Raw genomic sequence first — 20,969 nt, 5'->3', positions numbered from 1 at the left:
AATTTGCAACAATTTCAAAAACTCTTTTTCACATTGAATGTTGAGGAAATAAATGAATTGAATCCATTTTGGAATAAGGCTGTAACAAAAATGTGTGGAAAAAGTGAAGTGCTATTAATACTTTTCGGATGCAATGTAAATGCAGCAGTACATTAGTGTTGCGTGTGTGTTTCAGGTTTCTGTTCATCCTTCTCGGACCTCTGGGAAAAGGAGCTCAGTATCACGAGATCGGCAGATCCATCGCAACCTTGATGACAGATGAGGTATCTCAAGATATTATTTTACATTGTCTTTATATATTAAATTCTGAGGTATTTTATAAATAATTATGAATTTATTTTTATTTAATTATATTATAAGATTAAATATATTATTATATGTATTAGATTGTGGAGGTTTATTCCGCTGTGGTGAAAATTAAATGAAATGTATTAGATTGCTCAATTAGATGAGCAAAAATAATTTAGAAAAATAGTGTATCGATTTGTTTAGGGTGACACAGTGGCTCAGTGGGTTGCTCTGTTACCTTACAGCAATACGGTAGCTCCCGGCTGGGTCAGTTGGCATTACTGTGTGGAATTTGTTCTCCCCTTGTTGTCTCCCCGGGTTCTCTGGTCTCCCCCACAGTCCAAACACATGTGCTATATGCAGTTTTGGGAGTAATGCTTTACAAAAGTGATGTATTATGTATTAAGCAATGTATTAATGCTGCATATTACTGAGTTTTTATCCTATAAGGGCTTATTATGCGTTCTCTGTCGCCGTCTTGTGGCAGGCTGTCAACTGTCTTTGGTCTGCTCAGTATGACAGGCTGATGGCTGCCGACATGCTGAATCTCTGAAATTATAAATAATAAAGGGACTAAGCCGAAAAGAACATGAATGAATGAATGAATGAATGAATGAATGAAAGAAATTGGCCGTAGTGTATGAGGATCGGCTCTTTAATGTTTATTGCCACCTTTTATAGAAAGATTGAAAATATAGGAGAAATACAGGAAAATACCTTTACGGGATGATAGTGGGATGGAACTGTAAAATACGGGTGAATCCCGGAAAAAACGGGAGGGTTGACAGGTATGATGTAATCATAAAGTTGTCAATAACAAACGATGTAATTAAAATATTGAAATTCATAAGTGAAGAATTAGAATAGAAATAATCCATTTGCACTTGCCATAAGCCAAGTGCGACTCAATGTGATCGTTAATTACTGTTACTGTTGTTTTATAATCTATTTTATTATCTAAAAACACCTCACGAATGCATAACCTTGAGTGTATTATCGCTGTGATAATAGTGTATAAGAGACTCGTGAGGTCTTTCACAGCTCAGCAGATTCTCTCTCACTTCAGTGTTTGAGGTGCAGAGGAGACTTTCAGAACAGCCTTAATCACATGCAAATGACTGTTAATTAGCCAGAAAACCACCCTCGTGCCAGCCTGATGCTCGATGTTGCTACGGCAACATCTTGAGACTTTATTGAAGAGCATGCAAATATATGTGTTGCCATGCTTCCTGTATAGGAAGTGTTAAAGAAGTCGTGTGTATTAAAAAATTGCCGTCATGTAATTACCCTCGTTTACTGTCAAATCCGAATTGTTTTTGTTCTCTTGTTAGATGTATCTTAAGACATTGAAGAGAATAAAAATAGGACTAAGTGTTTTTTTTTCATATATAGATATACGTAAAGACATATACATTTGGAAGTATAATTATTAGACCTCATTTGAAGCGCTAATTTCTTTACAAATATCTCTCAAGTTTTGTTTAGTAGTGCCAGACCCATGAATCACTTTGCTGATTTTTTTGGCTGATATTAGCTTGTCGCCGATGTATCGATAGTGGCATATTTGCCACCAATATGGAAATTATTTTAAACATATTCTACAGAACATATAACACAGACAAAATGATAGAAATGGTGTAATATATGAGCAATATCACACTTGTAGCAGTGCAATATGGCAGTATATCGGCACTGGTGGGAGGCGTGGCATGGCTCGAGTGCCTTAGTGTCCTACCAGTGATGGTATACTGCCATATCGCACTGCTACAAGTGTGATATTGCATTTATACAACAGTTTGACGGCATAATTGTGTATGAAAATGTAAATCAAACATGAAGAGTCTCAAAAATCCTTTTACCATTCTTCCACCATTTGTTCACATCTTCTGCTGACCGTCAGAATAGCAGAAATCCTTGTTACTTCACAAACATCACTTTAGAGCTAGTGTTTGAATGATTCTCTAGCGTAATATAAAGTGATGACAAAACAGGTGATTTTGTGTAACCCCGCCGGTCCTACGCCACCCAACCCGCTCCGAGCTAGTACAGAAACGCTGACCTTCCGCATGGGAGGCGGTTGCTCTACCTAGGAGGCTAAAGACCATGGCCTCTAGCGCCTGTCGCTAGAGCATATTTAGAGGTCAGAGGAGTGAGGTTTACCTGCACAGCACACACTAGCTGGCCTCCGTTATACTCACCCCCCTAAACCTTACTCCCATCCGGGTCACGGCACCAATGTAACACTGTCAGCTCTACACCACCCAACCCACTCCAAGCTGGTTTCGAATCCGCGACCTTCCGCATGGGAGTCGGGCGCTCTACCAAGGAGGCTAAAGACCATGGCCTGTAGCGTTCGTCGCTAGAGCACGTATAGAGGTCAGAGGAGTGAGGTTTACCTGCACAGCACACACTAGCTGGCCTCAGTTACATTTGCTCACAAAATTTAAGATTATAAGGCTGAATGGCGTGAAATACCATCAGTCTACAGAGATTTCTCTGTTGCAATCGGGAGATCACAATAATTAACTCTGAAAATGCCAAAGCAAAACAAGCTACCAGCATACAAACATTACCAATATACAAAAGAGAGAGATTGACTGTTACTTACCTGCTTAATAATGATTTAAATGAGTTTTTTTGCTCCTCTAAGTGCTAATCATGCAGTCTCTGTCACCATCTTGTGGCGGAATGTCAACTGTCTTTTCTCTGCTCAGTATGACAGGCTGATGGACACCGACATTCTGAATCTCTGATATTATAAATATTTAAAATAGGCACTATTCTTATAAATAAACTGCATAGTTGCAATCTAAACTACTACATTCTCACATCAAAAGTGCATTATGTTGTCCAACAGCTGTGTTGGATCTATTGATCTGCTTTCACTCATTGTGGGTGGAGTAATACAGAAGGTTGAAGAGATTGAGTGTTGTTATTGCAGTATATCCTACGGCTATCAACCAATCAGATTCGAGAATTAGACAGAACTGTTTATATCTGTATGTATATGTATGTAACAGATGGAGTCAAAATTATTCTATTAGCCCCCCTTTGAATTTTTTTTTTAATATGTCCCAAATGATGTTTAACAGAGCAAGGAAATTTTCACAGTATGTCTGACAATATTTTTTCTTCTGTATGAAGTCTTATTTGTTTTATTTTGACTAGAATAAAAGCAGCTTTTCATTTTTTTAAACACCATTTTAAGGACAAAATTATTAGCCCCTTTGAGCTATATTTTGTTTCGATTGTCTACAGAACGAACTATCATTATACATTAACTTGCCTAATTACCCTAACCTGCCTTTAAATGTCAATTTAAGCTGTATAAATGTCTTGTAAAATATGTAGTATAATATTATTTGTCATCAAAGCAAAGATAAAATAAATCAGTTATTAGAAATTAGTTATTATGATTAGAAATGTGTAGAAAAAAATCTTCTCACCGTTAAACAGAAGTTGGGGAAATAAATAAACAGGAGCTAATAACAGGGGGTGGGATGGGGATATATATACACACACACACACACCCACACACACACACATCGGAGGCACAACTAATTTTTATTTATTCATTAATTTATTAATAACTCATATAACTTAATAGAAAGATATTAGTATGCAGCTGTAGTTGTAAGTTTAATTAAAAAACTTAACTAGGGTAATTATGTTAATTAGGCAAGTGAGGGTAATTAGCCAAGTCACTGGACAACAGTGTTTTTTTTCAAAAGCCAATAAAAAAATCTAATTTCTTATAGGGGCTAATAGTATTGACCTTTATTATTATTATTATTATTATTATTATTATTATTATTATTATTATTATTATTATTATTATTATTAATAATAATAATAATAATAATGATAATATTAAAGTAAAAAATGTAAAACTGCAAAAATAAATAAATAAATAAATAAAGTACTGTGAAAATATCCTTGCTCTGTTAAATATCACTTGGAAAATATTTATTTTATTATTTATTATTACAGTGTGTGTGTATGTGTATGTGTATGTGTATGTATATATATATATATATATATATATATATATATATATATATATATATATATATATATATATATATATATATATATATATATATATATATATATACTGTATATTTCTTTCTTTATTGTGTGGCAAAAATAATCTTTTTTTTTTGTATCGGCTGTTTTGGTTTTGTCATTTGTAGGTTTTCCATGATGTGGCCTATAAAGCTAAAGACCGCAATGATCTGATTGCTGGGATTGATGAATTTCTGGACCAAGTGACAGTTCTGCCTCCAGGAGAATGGGATCCTTCCATCAGGATAGAGCCGCCAAAAAATGTCCCGTCTCAGGTTAGTGCCGCTGGACTACAAATAGTGTAAAGAGAGAGAGAGAAAAAAAATAAAAAATTATATATACACACATTTTAATATACAGTGAAAAATATAAATCTGTATTACATTTTTCAACTTTGACCCATAAAGACGTAAAATCAGCTGGAAAAATGCTCTGTTTTGTAAAATCCGGTGTGTTTTCTTCCACATGTGTATGTACAGTAAGTCATGTGATGTAATGCACATGATTTACAACAAGCACAGCTGTTTCTGGGTTATAAAGATTAAAATCAAGCATTTACTCTACAATCTCTGGCCAGAAATTATTGCACAGAGGATTAACTTTAGCACTTCACTCCATTTCTATACTCAATATAGAGCGTTTTCTTGAGTTATTCAGTGATGTATGTACAGAACTGACAATGGTAATCTGAACAACAGATGAGCGTACAATGATCCAGATGATTTATTTGAGATTTCTTTGTATTTTGTTGTGAGGGGTTGACCCCAAAATTTTAATTCTGTCATTATTTGTTGTCATTTTACTCCATATCAGCATGGTTTGCTTTCAACTATGATTTCTTAAAGAAATAGTCTACTTTATTTAGCCAGGTTTATTGAGAAATCAGCATTGTTGACTTTCTTTAAGGCACAAAATCCTAATAAAGCAAAGAAAGTAAATAGGTTTTTTAACGTTTAAGCTTTCAAATTAGTGAATATGGTACAATATACAACAATAAACAATATTTCTGTCCTTTTTAAAAATATATTAACTTTTTTTTCTTACGATAAGCTTAGATCTATGTAGTTAAATCATATATGCTTATGTTTGCTTCTGCCAAAGATATGTATATAAAAAAAACATAATTTGTTTACTTTCATTTCAAAGTCTAAGCTTATATCTCGCAATTATTATTATTTTTTTTACAAATTGCAAGACTGGATCCTAAGATTTAAAATTACAATGATCATTTTGTTTTATTTTGATCTGCATGCATTCAAAATATTTAGCATCTAGATTTCAATTCATTCTATTCATCAAATAAGCACAACAGCTTTTAAGACTGATTTTACTTACAAATGTGCTTTTCTTGAGCATCTAATCAGCACATTAAAAGGATTTCTGAAGGGTCATGTGACACTGAAGACTGGAATAATGATGCAGAAAAGTCAGGGCGATCACAGGAGTAAAGTACATTTTGCAGTACGATCACATAGAAAACTGTTATTGTAAATCGTAATAATATTTACTATAATAATTAATATAATAATAACAATTTTTACTTTGTTTTTTAATGCAACCTTGGTGAGCATAACAGTCATAAGTCAGAAAATGTCCATTAGTGTTATAAAGATCATGTTTGGATTTCAGGTATCTAAATATGTGTAATATGTGCAACATATAATTCAAAATGTTGCAAAAATGGTCATTTAAATGTATTAAGTACAAATATATACAAATGTGATCAAATACATTAGCTATAATTTTATTTATAAGAGCAACATCACATGAGTAGCAGTGCGAAATGGCTGTATATCAACACTGCTAGGAGGCGTGCGTTGGCTCGAGGCCACAGGCCAATTTCCTTAGTTTCCCACCAGCCACATGGCACTGCTTTGAGTGTGTCTAAAAGAGGAACTACTTTCTTTTGCTGTTTATTCACATCTGCAGCTGATGTCAGAACAGCAGAAACCGTTACTGCTTCACAAATGTCACTTTAGAGCTAGTACTTGAATGATTCTCTAGCGTAATGTCTAAAGCGATGACAAAACTGCTGATTTTGCTCACATTTTAAGATTATAAAGCAGAATGAAATGCCATCAGTCCACAGAGATTTCTTAGTATTTCTCTGTTGCAATTGGGAGATCACAATAATTAACCACAAAAAAATAAAATTACTATGGTATAAATACAGTACTACAAAATATAAAGGAGAGAGGGTTAGGGTTAAGAAGCGGAAGGAGCGTCAAGCGCGAGTGATTAACGTGTGAAGTCAAGGCAAAGGCGCAATTAGACATCCTGCGGCGCGATACACGCAAATGACGAGGCGCGAATGGCACGCGCCTAAAATTGCACGAATGGCACTGCGCGAATTGAGCATTTTGCTCGTTTGATGCACTTAACATGCAAATCACGCGAACTCGAGAATTTCGAGAATCTGAACTTCAGCAGACATTCGCGCCGCATTAACCAGTCAGGAGCTTGCTCTTGTGGGGGCATGATTATAGAGTGGAGGAACTATGACGTCAATTTGTATGCAAAAACCCGGAAGCGAGTTAGCATTTTAGCACCTCCGGTTCCCTCGTCCCAAAGTCAATGGGTTTTTTGAAAGGGGTTTCAGTAAAATCGCTTAAATAAGGTCCGTGGCTAACACCAACTTAAGATACTTTCACGTTTCACATAAAACACATCAGTTACAGCACACTCTTCAACTTTTAAATCGATTATGCTTCTTTAAAAAGACGGTTGCTGTCAAGTTGCTAAATGGGACTACAGGCGGCGTCGGGGACAATATACGTCATCGAGCTGATCTGGTCTGGAGCACAGCCTGCTTGTGTTGGGCGTTTGGATTTGCCTGTTATTTAAGTATTTTCATGAATAGTATTTTATAGTTTGTAGTATTATTTTAATTAGGAATTCAGATTGTGTGTAGACAATTCCTTCACTTATAAAGGCTGTCGAGACAGACTAATTTGTTGATCATTTATTTTAATTAAACGATATTATGAAGATACTGCTCACCAGTGCAGCAGCCTGTTTCTTTCCTGCTCTCAGTAATGCAAACGTGTAAATAAATGTGTAAAAATACATGCATGTTAACTGTCATTTTAACGTGATCAAGTGATTTTTTTGTCTTTTTTTCTTCATCTGAACACATTTAACTGCAGTATTTACACTCCTCCATAAAACGTTCAGCAGATGTGACTGTATAAGCTGCTTTTCGCTGTAATTCGTGACAAAAAAGGAATATTGAATGTTGCTCTGTCCATGATGATGGAACTTGCAGGCATTTAATTGACTTGTTTCTCCTCACGCCTCATTTCTGTCGTCTGTTTTAAGGTAAGCGGGCTGTGTGCACGCGAGCGATACACTTATTCAAATGTCTTATGATAATACTATGTAGGCACATTCATACACATTTTTAAAACTTTTAGAACAACCGCAAAGCAAAACAGATGTATTTCCCACGTAAAAACGATCCAAAAGGCACAAAGGTCTATGTGTGTTTGCGTATTTATTAGTTTATAATATAAACCGTGGATTATAATATAATGAACAGAGAGATTAACTCTTTGTCATGGACATTATTTCTAATAATAAGCTTGATAAGTCGTCTGTAGCAAGGTGGGGCTGACGTCATTGACGAGCGCCCCGAGGGCTCTGTAGTCCAATTATAGCCTAATGTTAGCTTTTCAAGTCTTGCGTTTGCATTTAAGATCCAAAAGTGCTCAAAGTTGTATTTTCGTGTGACAATTATCCAGCTGAACAAAACGAGTAAGTGTAATGAACCGTGTTTGAACACAGAGCTTATTATTTGCAATCTTCGAAAACCCTATGGGAAAATCCTAAAAAAAAGCCTCCATCATCCAGGTTAAGTTTCTAGAGGAGTTTATGAGCTCAGAGCCGGATGCACCTCTAAAAGAATCTAGTGGACTCGAAACGGCTCCAAGCGAATCAATGCTGCCTTCATTAAAGATTTTTAGGTTTAAGAAAAGTCTTTTGTGTCTCCAGAATGTGTCTGTAAAGTTTCAACTCAAAAACACCCATCAGATTATTTAATACACCTTTTAAAATGTTGGAATTTTGTGCTTTAACACAATGTAGCTATTTTGTGGTCTGTGCCTTTAATGCTGGTTCTCACCACCCACTGTTCCCACATGCCTTTACACTAATGCGTTTTCGCTTTAAAATCCATAAGTTTTGCTACGGTTACGACATCCGTCAACACTACGCCAGAGTTTTCGAGCACCGAAAGGGAGCGTTTTGGAAACGCTGAAGAGGCCCCTTTCACTGCAAACGCTGCTGCTCGCTCTCAGTGTGGATGGGGGAAAACGGAGATATCTGAAAACAGAGGCGGGGCTGCAGACATTCGCCTCTCTGATTGGGGCTTTTTCCTCAATATTAAGTAGCCTAACACACACAGTTCAGTCCTGCATCCTCTCCTTGTAAGTTCAGACTTCACAAGTTTAATATAGAAAACAGACTCCAGAGGACACGTCGGGTAAATCTCCAGAGGGAACAGTGTACTTTATAACCTTATTCACATCATCCTGGATACATACGGTGTTTCAATATCTGAACAATAAAATTAAAACATGAAATAAGGAACTGCTATTTTCATTTTGATATTAAAAACTTAACAGACAGCAGAAATGTTGAGGCGTCGTGCTGCATATATGAGTGTCATCTTCACTGCATGCCTATTCATAACAAAACTGAGCCTATAACATCACTACCTCCTTTCTTTTTCAGTGAAAATATGAAACATAGCCTCTCTTTTGCTGAATATCAGTGTAAATAATCAATAATGGCCATTATAAAAGTATAACGTACAATAAGTTTATACATTATAGGAAGTAAAGGCAAGCGATCAGTCAATATAAAGAACGTATGTGGTTACATTAATTATTAACTTCTCTTTGCGCTCAGCCAAAACACGTTACCTGAGAACAAGTAATAGATTCAAAACACCAAAGTTGGGGGAATATGTTGTTAGATATAGACAACAAGATTAATTAAATATCACGTTTAACAAATATAGTGAGATTAGATCCAGCGGGAGATCCTTGATGAACAGACCGACGAGCACAGCTCACATCTGGCTAGATATGCTGCAGCGCATGCCAGAGTAGGTGTGTGTGGTCACTTTATGTGTGTTTTCAGTGGTGTGGTGTAGACGGAGAGTTGTTTAGAAACGCTGAGTGAAACGCTAATGTGGACGTGTGTCACCGACTCGGTCCCAGTCATTCCCCTTGCTGGCCAGCAGAGGCCGCCATCCCCGGACTTCTAAGCATTACATCATCCACCTAAACTGATTGTGCACACACCTGAACTGAATCCCGTTAACGACCCACGCTCCCTATATAAGCCACACTCAAACACCAGTTCATTGCGAAGTCTTGTTCAGCCATGGCCAACATTTCTGAGCGTTATTCCCTGCCTGATCTTTTGTGTATTACCCCGGACTGTTTCTGACTCTGAGTTGCCTTCTGCCTGCCCTTGACCCATGCTTGTTATACGGACTCTGAACCACGCAAGCCTGCCTTTGACCCATGCCTGGTAACTCACTCTGTGTCTGTCAGCCACCAGCCTCACGATCTATATTGAATGCTGTTGATGTGAGTTCGCATTTTAGTGTGTGTTGTATGTTTGTGATTGAACTGTGGCTATTAAATACTGCAAAATGGATCCCTTTGTGTCAGTCTCCTCGTTATAACGTGAATCTTTTTTATTCTAAAACGCTGTTTTAAAACTAAAATGTACTAGTGTAAACAGGGCCAGAGTGTGCCTCAATCTCTGCCTCAGCTGCATCAAACAAACATAAGGGTGACAAACATGAAGGAAGCACGTGACTTTTGTGAGAAATACTACAGTAAGAACTTTACCAATGATTATTTGATGTATTTGTTGTGGTTAATTCAATAAAATATTAACAATAATTAATATATTTAGTAATATTTATGTATAAATAATAATAATAATAATAGTATAGAAGTATTGTACATTTTTCTATATTGTAACATATTTACTCATTCTTTGATGAATAGAATGAATTGAAATCTAGATTCTATTTTTATATTTTAGATTATATTTTTAATGTATGCGTATCAAAAAAAATAAAAAAATAAAAATAAAATATCATTGTAACTTTAAATCTTAGGATTTTGTCTTTTTGCAATAAAAAAAAACATAGTAAAAACTATCAAAATATAAGCTTAAATCTTTGAGAGAAAAAAATCATCTGCCGAGGTGTGTGTGTGTGTGTGTATATATATGTGTATATATATATATATATATATATATATATATATATATATATATATATATATATATATATATATATATATATATATATATATAATGTACAATGTAACATCTATAATGTAACACGTGTTTATATACAGCAATATATCTGATATACATATGGCCAATCACAATTCAGCATGCAAATTGTATGATGACATCATCATAGCTGTCTAGAAAACAAATGCGTGTGAATCAGTTGGGCATGAATTAATTACAGCAGTTTAACACTTACACTAAGCAGAATGTTTGAGGAATAACGCCGCGAGTCTTGCTGTCAGCTTGATGAAGTGTGTGTCGTTTCTGTCTGTGTGTTTGATAAAAACAGGAGAAGAGAAAGATCCCCGCGGTGCCTAATGGAGAGCTGGCAGAGACGGAGGAACATGGTGGACACGGAGGCCCTGAGCTGCAGCGCACCGGGAGGTCAGTCTGGAGTGTGTGTGTGTGTGTGCGCGAGTGAGATTTATCACAATCACATGTGAAAAACATTGTGTGAAATCTGGTTCCTTAATAAGATCATTTAAATATTTTATAATGACTTCTTTTATTTTCGGATGTTTTTTTTCTGAGTCATCTTGTGCTATTATATTTCCAACCAGAACAGCTTGCTTTCTACCCTGAAGTCTTTTTTTAGCTTCATTCATTGACTATTCGGTTTTCTTTCTTTCATCAACACAAACGCACAAACACATTAAGCACTCACTCGTTCACCATCCTTCGGAAGGGAATTGTTTTTGAAAGGGGAACATGATTGATGGGGCGTCACGGTGGCGCAGTGGGTAGCACAGTCGTCTCACAGCAAAAAGATCGCTGGTTTGAGCCCCGGCTGGGTCAGTTGGCATTTCTGTGTGGAGTGTGCATGTTCTCCCTGTGTTCGCGTGGGTTTCCTCCGGGTGCTCTGGTTTCCCCCACAGTCCAGACACATGCGCTGTAGGGGAATTGATTCAACTAAATTGACTGTTTATGTGTGAATGCAAGAGTGTATGGGTGTTTCCCAGTGTTGGGTTGCGGTTAAAAGGGCATCTGCTGCGTAAAACATTTGCTGGATAAGTTGGCGGTTCATTCCGCTGTGGCGACCCCCAATTAATAAAGGGACTAAGCCCAAAAGAAATGTATAAAGCTGCGGTCAAATGAGCTTTTCCTCCCATAGACTTCCATTCATATGCACACCATATGAGTCGATCCGGCGCTGTCTGTGTGTGTGGTCGCACATGTTTCTTAGCAACAAACGTATATAAACGTCCGTAGCCACTAAATGAAAAAGTTATGAATTGCTGTGAGATTGCGTTGCACTCTCAGCTCACATCATTCAAAGGAAAAGGTCCACATTGTCCCCCGATAATGTCAACAGACTGGCCTGTTTTAGTAACTAAAGACATAGTAAAATTGTTCTGCTTGATAATTAATGTTCTCAACTCACAGCAATACAACTTTTCAGTGAGTGCATTTGTTTGTATTCAATACTTTATTATTATTATTATTTTCCATTTTCCATATCTGCAACGCCTGTATTTTGGCATTTTATGTAATTATGTAATTTTTTCGGTCCCACTTTATATTAAGTGTCCTTAACTACTATGTACTTACATCAAAAAATAAATACAATGTACTTACTGTGTTTATAATGTATTTGAGTACACTTGTGGTGCTCTTGAGTTGGGATAGAGGTTGGGTTATGGACAGGTTTGGTGGTGTGGGTAGGTTTAAGGGTGGGTTAAGGTGTAAGGGATGGTCAACAGTGTATTTACAAATGTAATTACAAAAGTTAACTACAGATGTAATTACATACATGTATTTAATCAAGCATAAGTACACAGTAAATACATGTATTTACACAATAAGTACATTGTAACAAATTATTAATTCCTGTGTAAGTACATATTAGTTAAGGCCACTTAATATAAAGTGGGACCATATTTTTCTTTATTGGCATTGATTGTTTTGAAATTCAAGTGGCATTAACATGCCTGTGTTTTAATTTCTGTAATAAATATCTAGGATCTTTCTACCCAGGATCTTGATGGTTTATTGTGGGTTTGTTGTTTACATGAAGAAATCTGTGTTACAAGTTAAACAAAAATTCTAATAAACAGTTATAATTTAAATTTAAATAGTTTTTGTCTTGCGTTTACATTAGTTTTACATTTGAATTGCCAAAATTACAAATTTCAGTCTTTTAAATGTGATTAATCGTGATGAGTTTTCAAAAAAAGTTGCGATTAATTAGTATTTTTTAAATCGACAGCACTATTTTATATACAGTTTAAGTCTGTATATAGCCCCCCTTTGATTTTTTTATTTATTTTTTATTCTTCCCAAATGATGTTTAACAGAGCAACGAAATTTAAACAGTATGTCTGATAATATTTTTTCTTCTGGAGAAAGTCTTAATTATTTTATTTTGACTAGAAAAAAAGCAGATTGAATTTTTTTTAAATCATTTTAAGGTCAAAATAATTAGGCCCTTTAGGCTATATATTGTTTCGATAGTCTACAGAACAAACTATTATTATACAATAACTTGCCTAATCACCCTAACCTGCCTTTAAAGCCTTTAAATGTCACTTTAAGCTGTATAGAAGTGTCTTGAAAAATATCTAGTCAAATATTATTTACTGTCATCATGGCAAAGATAAAATAAATCAGTTATTAGAGATGAGTTATTAAAACTAATATGCTTAGAAATGTGCTGAAGAAATCTTCTCTCCGGTAAACAGAAATTGGGGAAATAGATAAACAGGGGAGCTAATAATTCTGACTTCAACTGTGTTTGTTTTTGAGTGTAGAAATGCAAGGTCAAATCAAGTGCATTGGTCTGTGGTAAATAACACAAATGATACAGAAAATAGACACACCGTGCAATGCAAAAGTTCTTTAAGCAGAAAAAAATCTTAATCAGGGCTGGTCAGACTCGATCGGAGCATTTGGGAGAAAAGAGCCATCTGAGAACAGAAGGGGATTATTGTTGTGAGAAGAGAGAAAGTCACTCAAAGTTGTGAAAACTGTCACTCAACAGGAAGAGTGTGACCAAATGTCAAAGATGGCGTGCGTCCAGTTCACTGGAGAGTTGAAAACCTGGTCCTCAGTGGCACGGCTCACGGTTACTTTGTGGTACAGAATGCAATATAATCTGCATTATTATTACGTGCCCTTTAACTGATGAGCCATGTGACCTTTTACAGTCATTTGGCTTCTGAGTTGAACAATGGATTTCTGGGAGGTTGCAAAGTTCAGGAGACTTATTGGAATGAGGAGCTGTTATTTTTATATATCAGCTTTTTCTTGCGGTTGCACGTTGTACAATGTCACATGAGTTTTTTAGCTCACAAATATCACTTTTTATGAAGAAATCTGATTTTACATCTCACAAATATGACTTGTTACTAAGCATTATGAGTTTACATTTCACAAATACTGCATTTTATAAATAATTATGAGAATACATTTCACAAAAATGGCATTTTATAAAGAATTCTTATGTTATATTTGATACATATGATTTTTTAAAATTGGAATTCTGCGTTTACATCTCACAAATATGATTTTATTTATTTTTTTAGGAATTTTGAGTCTTGATTTTGCAAAAAAAATTACTTTTTAATGAAGAATTTTGAGTTTTTTGAACAACTTTTCATTATGAGTTTACATTTTACAAATACTGCATTTTTTAAATAAATTAGAGAATACATTTCACAAAAATGGCATTTTATAAAGAATTCTTATGGTATATTTTATACATATGATTTTTTAAAATAGGAATTTTGGGTTTACATCTCACAAATATGATTTTATTTTATTTTTTTATTTTTTTTTAGGAATTTTGAGTCTTAAGAATTACTTTTTAATGAAGAATTTTGAGTTCCTTTTTTTATAAAAACAACTTTTCATTATGAGTTTACATTTCACAAATATGATTTTTATTTGGAATTCTGAGATTAAATCTAACAAATATGACTTTTTAATAGGAATTTAAAATTTACATTTCCTAAATTTGACTTTGTAATCAAGGTTTCTGATGTTACCTCTTACAAATATGACTTTATATTAAGAATTCTGAGATACCATTTCACATATTTGACTTTTTAATAACTTGAACTCTGTTTTTAATGTTTTTAATAATTCTGAGAATTCTGATGTTATGACCCTTTTAATAAGAATTCTGAGATATAATTTTACAAATATGACTTTTATTAGGAATTTGGAGTTTACATTTCACATGTTTCATTTTTTATTAGGAATTCTGAGATTTCATCTCACAAATATGACTTTTAATAGAAATTTGGATTTTTCATTTCATAACCTTTTTATAAAGATTTTTGAGATTATATCTCACACTTATGACTTTTATTAGGAAATATGATATTACTTTTGACAAATGTGACTTTTTATATTAAGAATGACGAGTTTACCTCTCACTAATATGACTTATTTATCAGGAATTCTGAGATTACATTTTACAAATATGATATTTTATTAAGAATTATGTGATTACATTATATAAATATGACTTTTTGATTAGGAATTATGAGTTTACATCCCACAAATATATTTTTTTTTGGGAATTATAAGTTTTAATTTGACAAATTACTTTTTAATTGGGAATTATGAGTTTACATTTCACTAACATGACTTTTTATTAAGAATTATGATGTGAAATCTCTCAAGTATGACTTTTTTATATGAATTAGGAATTTTGAGTTAGTTTTCATAAATATAAGATTTTATAAAGAATTATATTACATTTCACAAAAAGGACTTTCTATTAAGAATTATGAGTTTTCGTCTCACAAATAGGATATTTTAAGAAGAGTTCTGAAATTACATTTCACAAATATGACTTTTTATTGGGAATTTGGAGTTTATTTTTCACATTTTTCATTTTTTTATTAAGAATTCTGAGATTTCTTCTCACAAATATGACTTATTAGCGATTCGGATTTTTCATTTAATAAATATAACCTTTTTATAAAGAGTTTTGAGTCAATGTCTCACAATTATGACTTTAATTATGAATTATGATGTTACTTTTGACATATTATTTGTATTATGAATTCTGAGTTTTTATCTCACAAATATGATATTTATTAAGAATTATGTGATTACATTTTACAAATCTGACTTGTTATGAAGAATTCTGATGTTACATCTTACAAATAGGAGATTTTATTAAGAATTCTGATTTTACACTTGACAAATCTGACTTTTTATTAATAATCCTGATTAAATTTCACAAATATGACTTTTTTAAGTCAGATCTCTAAGATTTCATTTAACAAATATGAATCTTTAAGAATTATGACATTGCATTTCACAAATATTGATGAATAATTACTGTAATAAGTGTATGATTCATTGTTTGCTCATGTTAGTGAATACATTAACTAATGGAACCTTATTGTAAAGTTTAACAGTATTAAGTTACAGTAAAATAAAATATTTCCCGTGTTAAACTTATGGCAGTTTGGAAGGAAAACATTTAAGTGTGACAAATAATTGAACACAAGTTTGGCACATTGCGAGTGTGTATTTTCCATGAATGTCACACACAGCTCTAAATCAGTGGATTCAGACTAAGCCGGTTTTCCAGCTCTCTCCCCACAGATCAGATCAGATCAGTAATCTGGTGTGTCTGGTGTGTTTTGTCAGGTTATTTGGTGGATTAATTCTGGATGTGAAGCGGAAGGCTCCACACTTGCTGTCAGATTTCGGAGATGCGCTGAGCCTGCAGTGTCTGGCCTCTTTCCTGTTCCTGTACTGCGCCTGCATGTCTCCTGTGATCACCTTCGGAGGGCTGCTGGGAGAAGCAACAGAGGGACGCATAGTAAGAACTGCAGCATTTTCACACCGCCAGTAGCGAGAGCGTCAAAGTAGCCAGAAGCCATTCATTTTCAATGGGTGCCGACTGTCCTATATGTCTGAAATGTTCTGAAGCAGCATTACTGTTTGGTACTGTCGTCCTAATCAGAAAAATTTGGGACAGTATAAAAAACGCAAACCCAAAAAGAAAGAAGTGATTTCTAAATTTACTTTGACTTGTATTTTATTGCAGACAATACAACAAACTTTATTAATGTGTTCCTCATTTTGATTCTTGCAACACATTTCAAAAACAGTTGGGACAGGAGCAGTTTGGGCTAGTAATCAGGTAAATTGGATAAATAATGAAGCGATTTGAAACAGGTGATGTCAACAGGTGATTGTAATTATGATTAAGTACAAAAGCAGCATACAGGAAAGGTTAAGTCCTAGGCCAGGGGTCAGCAACCCGCGGCTCTAGAGCCGCATGCGGCTCTTTAGTGCTGCCCTTGTGGCTCCCTGGAGCTTCTTCAAAAATGTTCAAAAAGATGGGGAAGGTTAATATAAATTTTTTATATTATATGTTTTAATATGATTTCTATTGGAGGACAAACATTTTGAACGTTTTCAAACGCTGTAAAAGTGTGTAGAATTAATATTTAATTTCAACATTTCTGTCAACGAAGATTTGCGTCATAGCCTGCGACACAGGTTTCTATCAGCAGGGCAGGATGCCAGGCAGGTGGCTGTTGTAAACAAACCGGGAGATAATAAAGCACGGAAAACCGTTCACAGATGGTGACTACATGAAGGAGTCATTTGATTAACATACTAGAACACCTATTTGCAGAATTCAAAACCAAGATAATACAAAAAATTAAAGATATACTGTACCTCTCTCTGCTAAGACAGTGAAGGAAAGGGCTATTAAAATGGCAGGTAACATCACCGATCAGCAAACCAAGGACATTAATTCAGTGCCAGCATACTTAATTGCCTGTGATGTGACCGATATTCAATGCGCTTTATGCAGGTATGTGAACTCTGATGGGCCGCAAGAAGAAATGATCAAATTAATACCACTGGAAGACCAGAGGCTGTGCTGAAGTGTTTAAATGACAACGAAATAAACACCAACCACCTGATTTCAGTGGCTATTTAATCATGAAGGCTTAATATGTATTTATAGCCAACTTAGTCGTTTTTATAGTAGGCTAATATAGCTACTATAGATACATACAGCATGTGTTTCCTTCATTATAAGGCTTATATAAGGCTTTACATTTTTTTGCGGCTCCAGACCTATTTGTTTTTTGTTTTTTTTGGTCCAATATGGCTCTTTCAACATTTTGGGTTGCCGACCCCTGTCCTAGGCGTACTGGATAAATCTACAGGGACAAAGTGAGAATCATCCTGTGAAAAATGTTTTGAATGATTCCTGGGAACTTATAAATACACAAGGGAAGGGCTTTGCCTGGAAAATCAAAGAATGGGTAAATGAGAACGGTCTAGATATATTAACTTTTGCATCAATAAATATAATGTCACCAATTCCACCTTGGTTACTTGAACAACCAAAAGTAGATTTAAAATTACATGAAAACAAAAGAGAGATGGAAGAAGCTGTTAACATAAACACATATGTCAAGGACTACATTATTAATGAATATTACTCATATCTACAAATATATACAGATGGTTCAAAGAGTATGGAGTCAGGAAGGACAGGAGTGGCATTCTATGTCCCAGAGCTTGAAGTGAGGAAGTCTGAAAGGATATCAGATGGAACTTCTGTATACACAGCTGAGATGGTTGCAATTTTGATGGCATTAGAGTGGATATATGAAACCAGACCTGATAAAGCTCTAATATGTTCTGATTCAATGGCTGTCTTGATGAGTTTAAAATCAATGGAATCGAAAAGAAATGACATTCTAACAGAAATTATGATCAAGTTTAATAATCTAACACAGATGGGAGTAATAGTTCATTTGTTGTGGGTTCCAGCGCATGTCGGTATTCAGGGCAATGAGGAGGCAGATAAAACAGCTAAAGAATCTCTACAACAAAATGAACCAATTAGACACATGTCACTAAGCAGAGCAGAAGGAAAAAGCTTAATCTTAGAAGCTTGTAATAGGAAATGGCAGAAAGTTTGGGAGTCCAATAACACAGGTAGACATTATCATAAGATCCAAAAAACAGTAAAGAAAAGCAAAATATCACATAATCTTAGGACATACATTAGGACAGGACATACATTTTTAAATCAAACATTACACATAATGGGGAAACATGAGACAGGTTTATGCAACACATGTCTAACAGATGAGACAGTAGAACATGTTTTAAAAAGGTGCAAGGCATATAAAAATGAAAGAAGAAACCTTAAAGAGGAATTGCATAGTTTAGGATACCAGGATTTCACAATAAAGGGTTTATTAAAAGATGGTTTAGATTCAGGAAGACAAATAAAGGCAGTAATAAGGTTCATTAAAAATAGTGGATTATACAATAGAATTTAGGAAACCAGTTCAACCTCTTCACACTCCATCACAGTAGGTGGCGATATGCACCTTTAAAGTTGGTTCGCAACTGGCCATAAAACGAAGAAGAAGAAGAAGAAGAAGGTCAAGTCCTAAGCTGCGTCCCAAATGGCACACTATACACTATGCACTCATGCACTATGTACTTATGCACTTACACACTCAACAGGATAGTATATGTATGTAGTGTTGTCCCAAATGGCACACTAATTTTTTTTTAAGCAGAAATTCAAACCGTTTCCCTGATGACGTTTGACGGTTGCCAAACCAGTGAAATAAACGACCGAATTATCAAATAATACCTGCCGTGAGTATTGCCGCATTCACCATCGGGAGGCGCTATAATCACTCTCGTTGGAGAATTTTGCTTTCACCATTCAAAATAAAGTTATTCAACATGTGCGTCTGAAAGCTCCGCCCCTTCCGCTAAGTAAGCAAAATTGCGGTCGTTGAGTGCGTGAAGTGTCCATCATCACACACTTGATTTTAGCGGCTGTATAAATGCATCATCCTGGTAATTAAAGTGCACTTATTATTTTTTTATTTTTAAGTGTGAACACACTACTTACACTATTTATACTACAAAATGGCGCAGAATAGTGCATAAGTATGCGATTTGGGACGTAGCTTTAGTGTTGGCCAGTTTGCCAACAAATACATGAGAAAATGATTGAAATGTTTAAAAACAATGTTCCTCATAGATAGAGAGGAAGACATTTTGATATTTCACCTTTAACAGTGCAGAACATCATTAAAAGATTCAAGGAATCTGGAGGAATTTCTGTGTGTAAAGGACAAGGGGTGCAAAGCCTAAGCTGAACGGTGATCTCCGATCCCTCAGGCAGCACTGCATCAAGAATCCACATTCATCTATAAGCCATATCACCACATGGGCTCAGGACTACTTTGGCAAACCTTCATCAAGTATCCTAATACGTATTTACATCCACAAATGCCAGATAAAACTGTACTGAGCCAAAAGGAAGCCCTACGTTAACTGTGTCCAGAAGCGCTGTTGACTTCTCTGAGCTCGGAGGCATCGGGGATAGACCATCACACAGTGGAAATGGGAACTGTGGTCAGATGAATCAGTATTTCAGGTATCTTTTGGGAGAATTGGATGCCGTGTGCTTTGGACCAAAGAAGAAAAGGATCATCCAGACTGTAACCAGCAACAAGTCCAAAAGCCAGTCTCTGTCATGTGTCTGTGCCCAGGTAGCTAGCACTTCTGTGATGCACCATTAATGCTGCAAAGTACATTGAGATTTTAGAGCACAATATGCTGCCTTCTTTTCCAGGGACACCCATGTATATTTCAACAAAACAATGCAAAATTACAAAGTCCTGGCTGTGGAGGAAGAGGAAAGAGGTACTTGACTGGCCTGTCTGCAGTCCTGACCTGTTTCCAATAGAGAATGTGTGGTGCATTTTTGAAAAGAAGACCCCATACTGTTGCCCATTTTAAGACTTGTTTGCTGGAAGAATGGGACACAATTACACCTGAAACACTTCATCACTTGGTGTCTTCAGTCCCTAAACGTCTTTTAAGTCTTTATTAATGGCTAAATACATTAATAAATAAATAAATGGTTTACTGTTACAACTCTTTTTGAAATGTGTTGCAAGAACCCAAATTGGAATACGTGTTTATTAAGAGGGAAAAACAAAACAATACAAAAAAATCACGAGGAGCACATTAATAATGTTTGTTGTATTGTCTGCCGTGAAATACAAGCTAAAGTAAATTTAGAAATCACTACTTCCTCTTTTGATTTGTGTTTTCCATACTGTCCCTACTTTTTTATGATTTGGGGTTGTAGTTAGCATGCAATTCCCATATTTTTTGCAAAAATATATAACATGAATGCATTTCAGTAACTCGCCAGTAACCTTTTTTATTCATGTCCCTGTAAGCAAACACAGATATATTGTAAGTAATTGGAAATCCAGCGACTGCAATAATCAAACCCTTGGGAGCTAATGCGGTCAGAA

General features: G+C 35.1%; 1 protein-coding gene across 8 annotated transcripts in view; it reads left to right on the top strand.

The window, feature by feature from the left end:
* slc4a10b (solute carrier family 4 member 10b) overlaps positions 1-20,969 on the top strand; it is a 155,411-nt gene that overhangs the window by 95,795 nt on the left and 38,647 nt on the right. For all 8 annotated transcript variants that reach the window (XM_017357854.4, XM_003199252.7, XM_073913282.1 and 5 more), the window contains 4 exons: positions 176-263; positions 4,482-4,628; positions 10,964-11,058; positions 16,282-16,456. In XM_017357854.4, coding sequence (XP_017213343.1) covers positions 176-263; positions 4,482-4,628; positions 10,964-11,058; positions 16,282-16,456 — 505 coding nt within the window. The remainder of the gene's footprint in view (positions 1-175; positions 264-4,481; positions 4,629-10,963; positions 11,059-16,281; positions 16,457-20,969) is intronic.

Source organism: Danio rerio, chromosome 9, assembly GCF_049306965.1.
Source record: "Danio rerio strain Tuebingen ecotype United States chromosome 9, GRCz12tu, whole genome shotgun sequence".
In the NCBI taxonomy this organism is placed as follows: Eukaryota; Metazoa; Chordata; class Actinopteri; order Cypriniformes; family Danionidae; genus Danio; species Danio rerio.
This window is presented reverse-complemented; position numbering and strand designations above follow the sequence as displayed.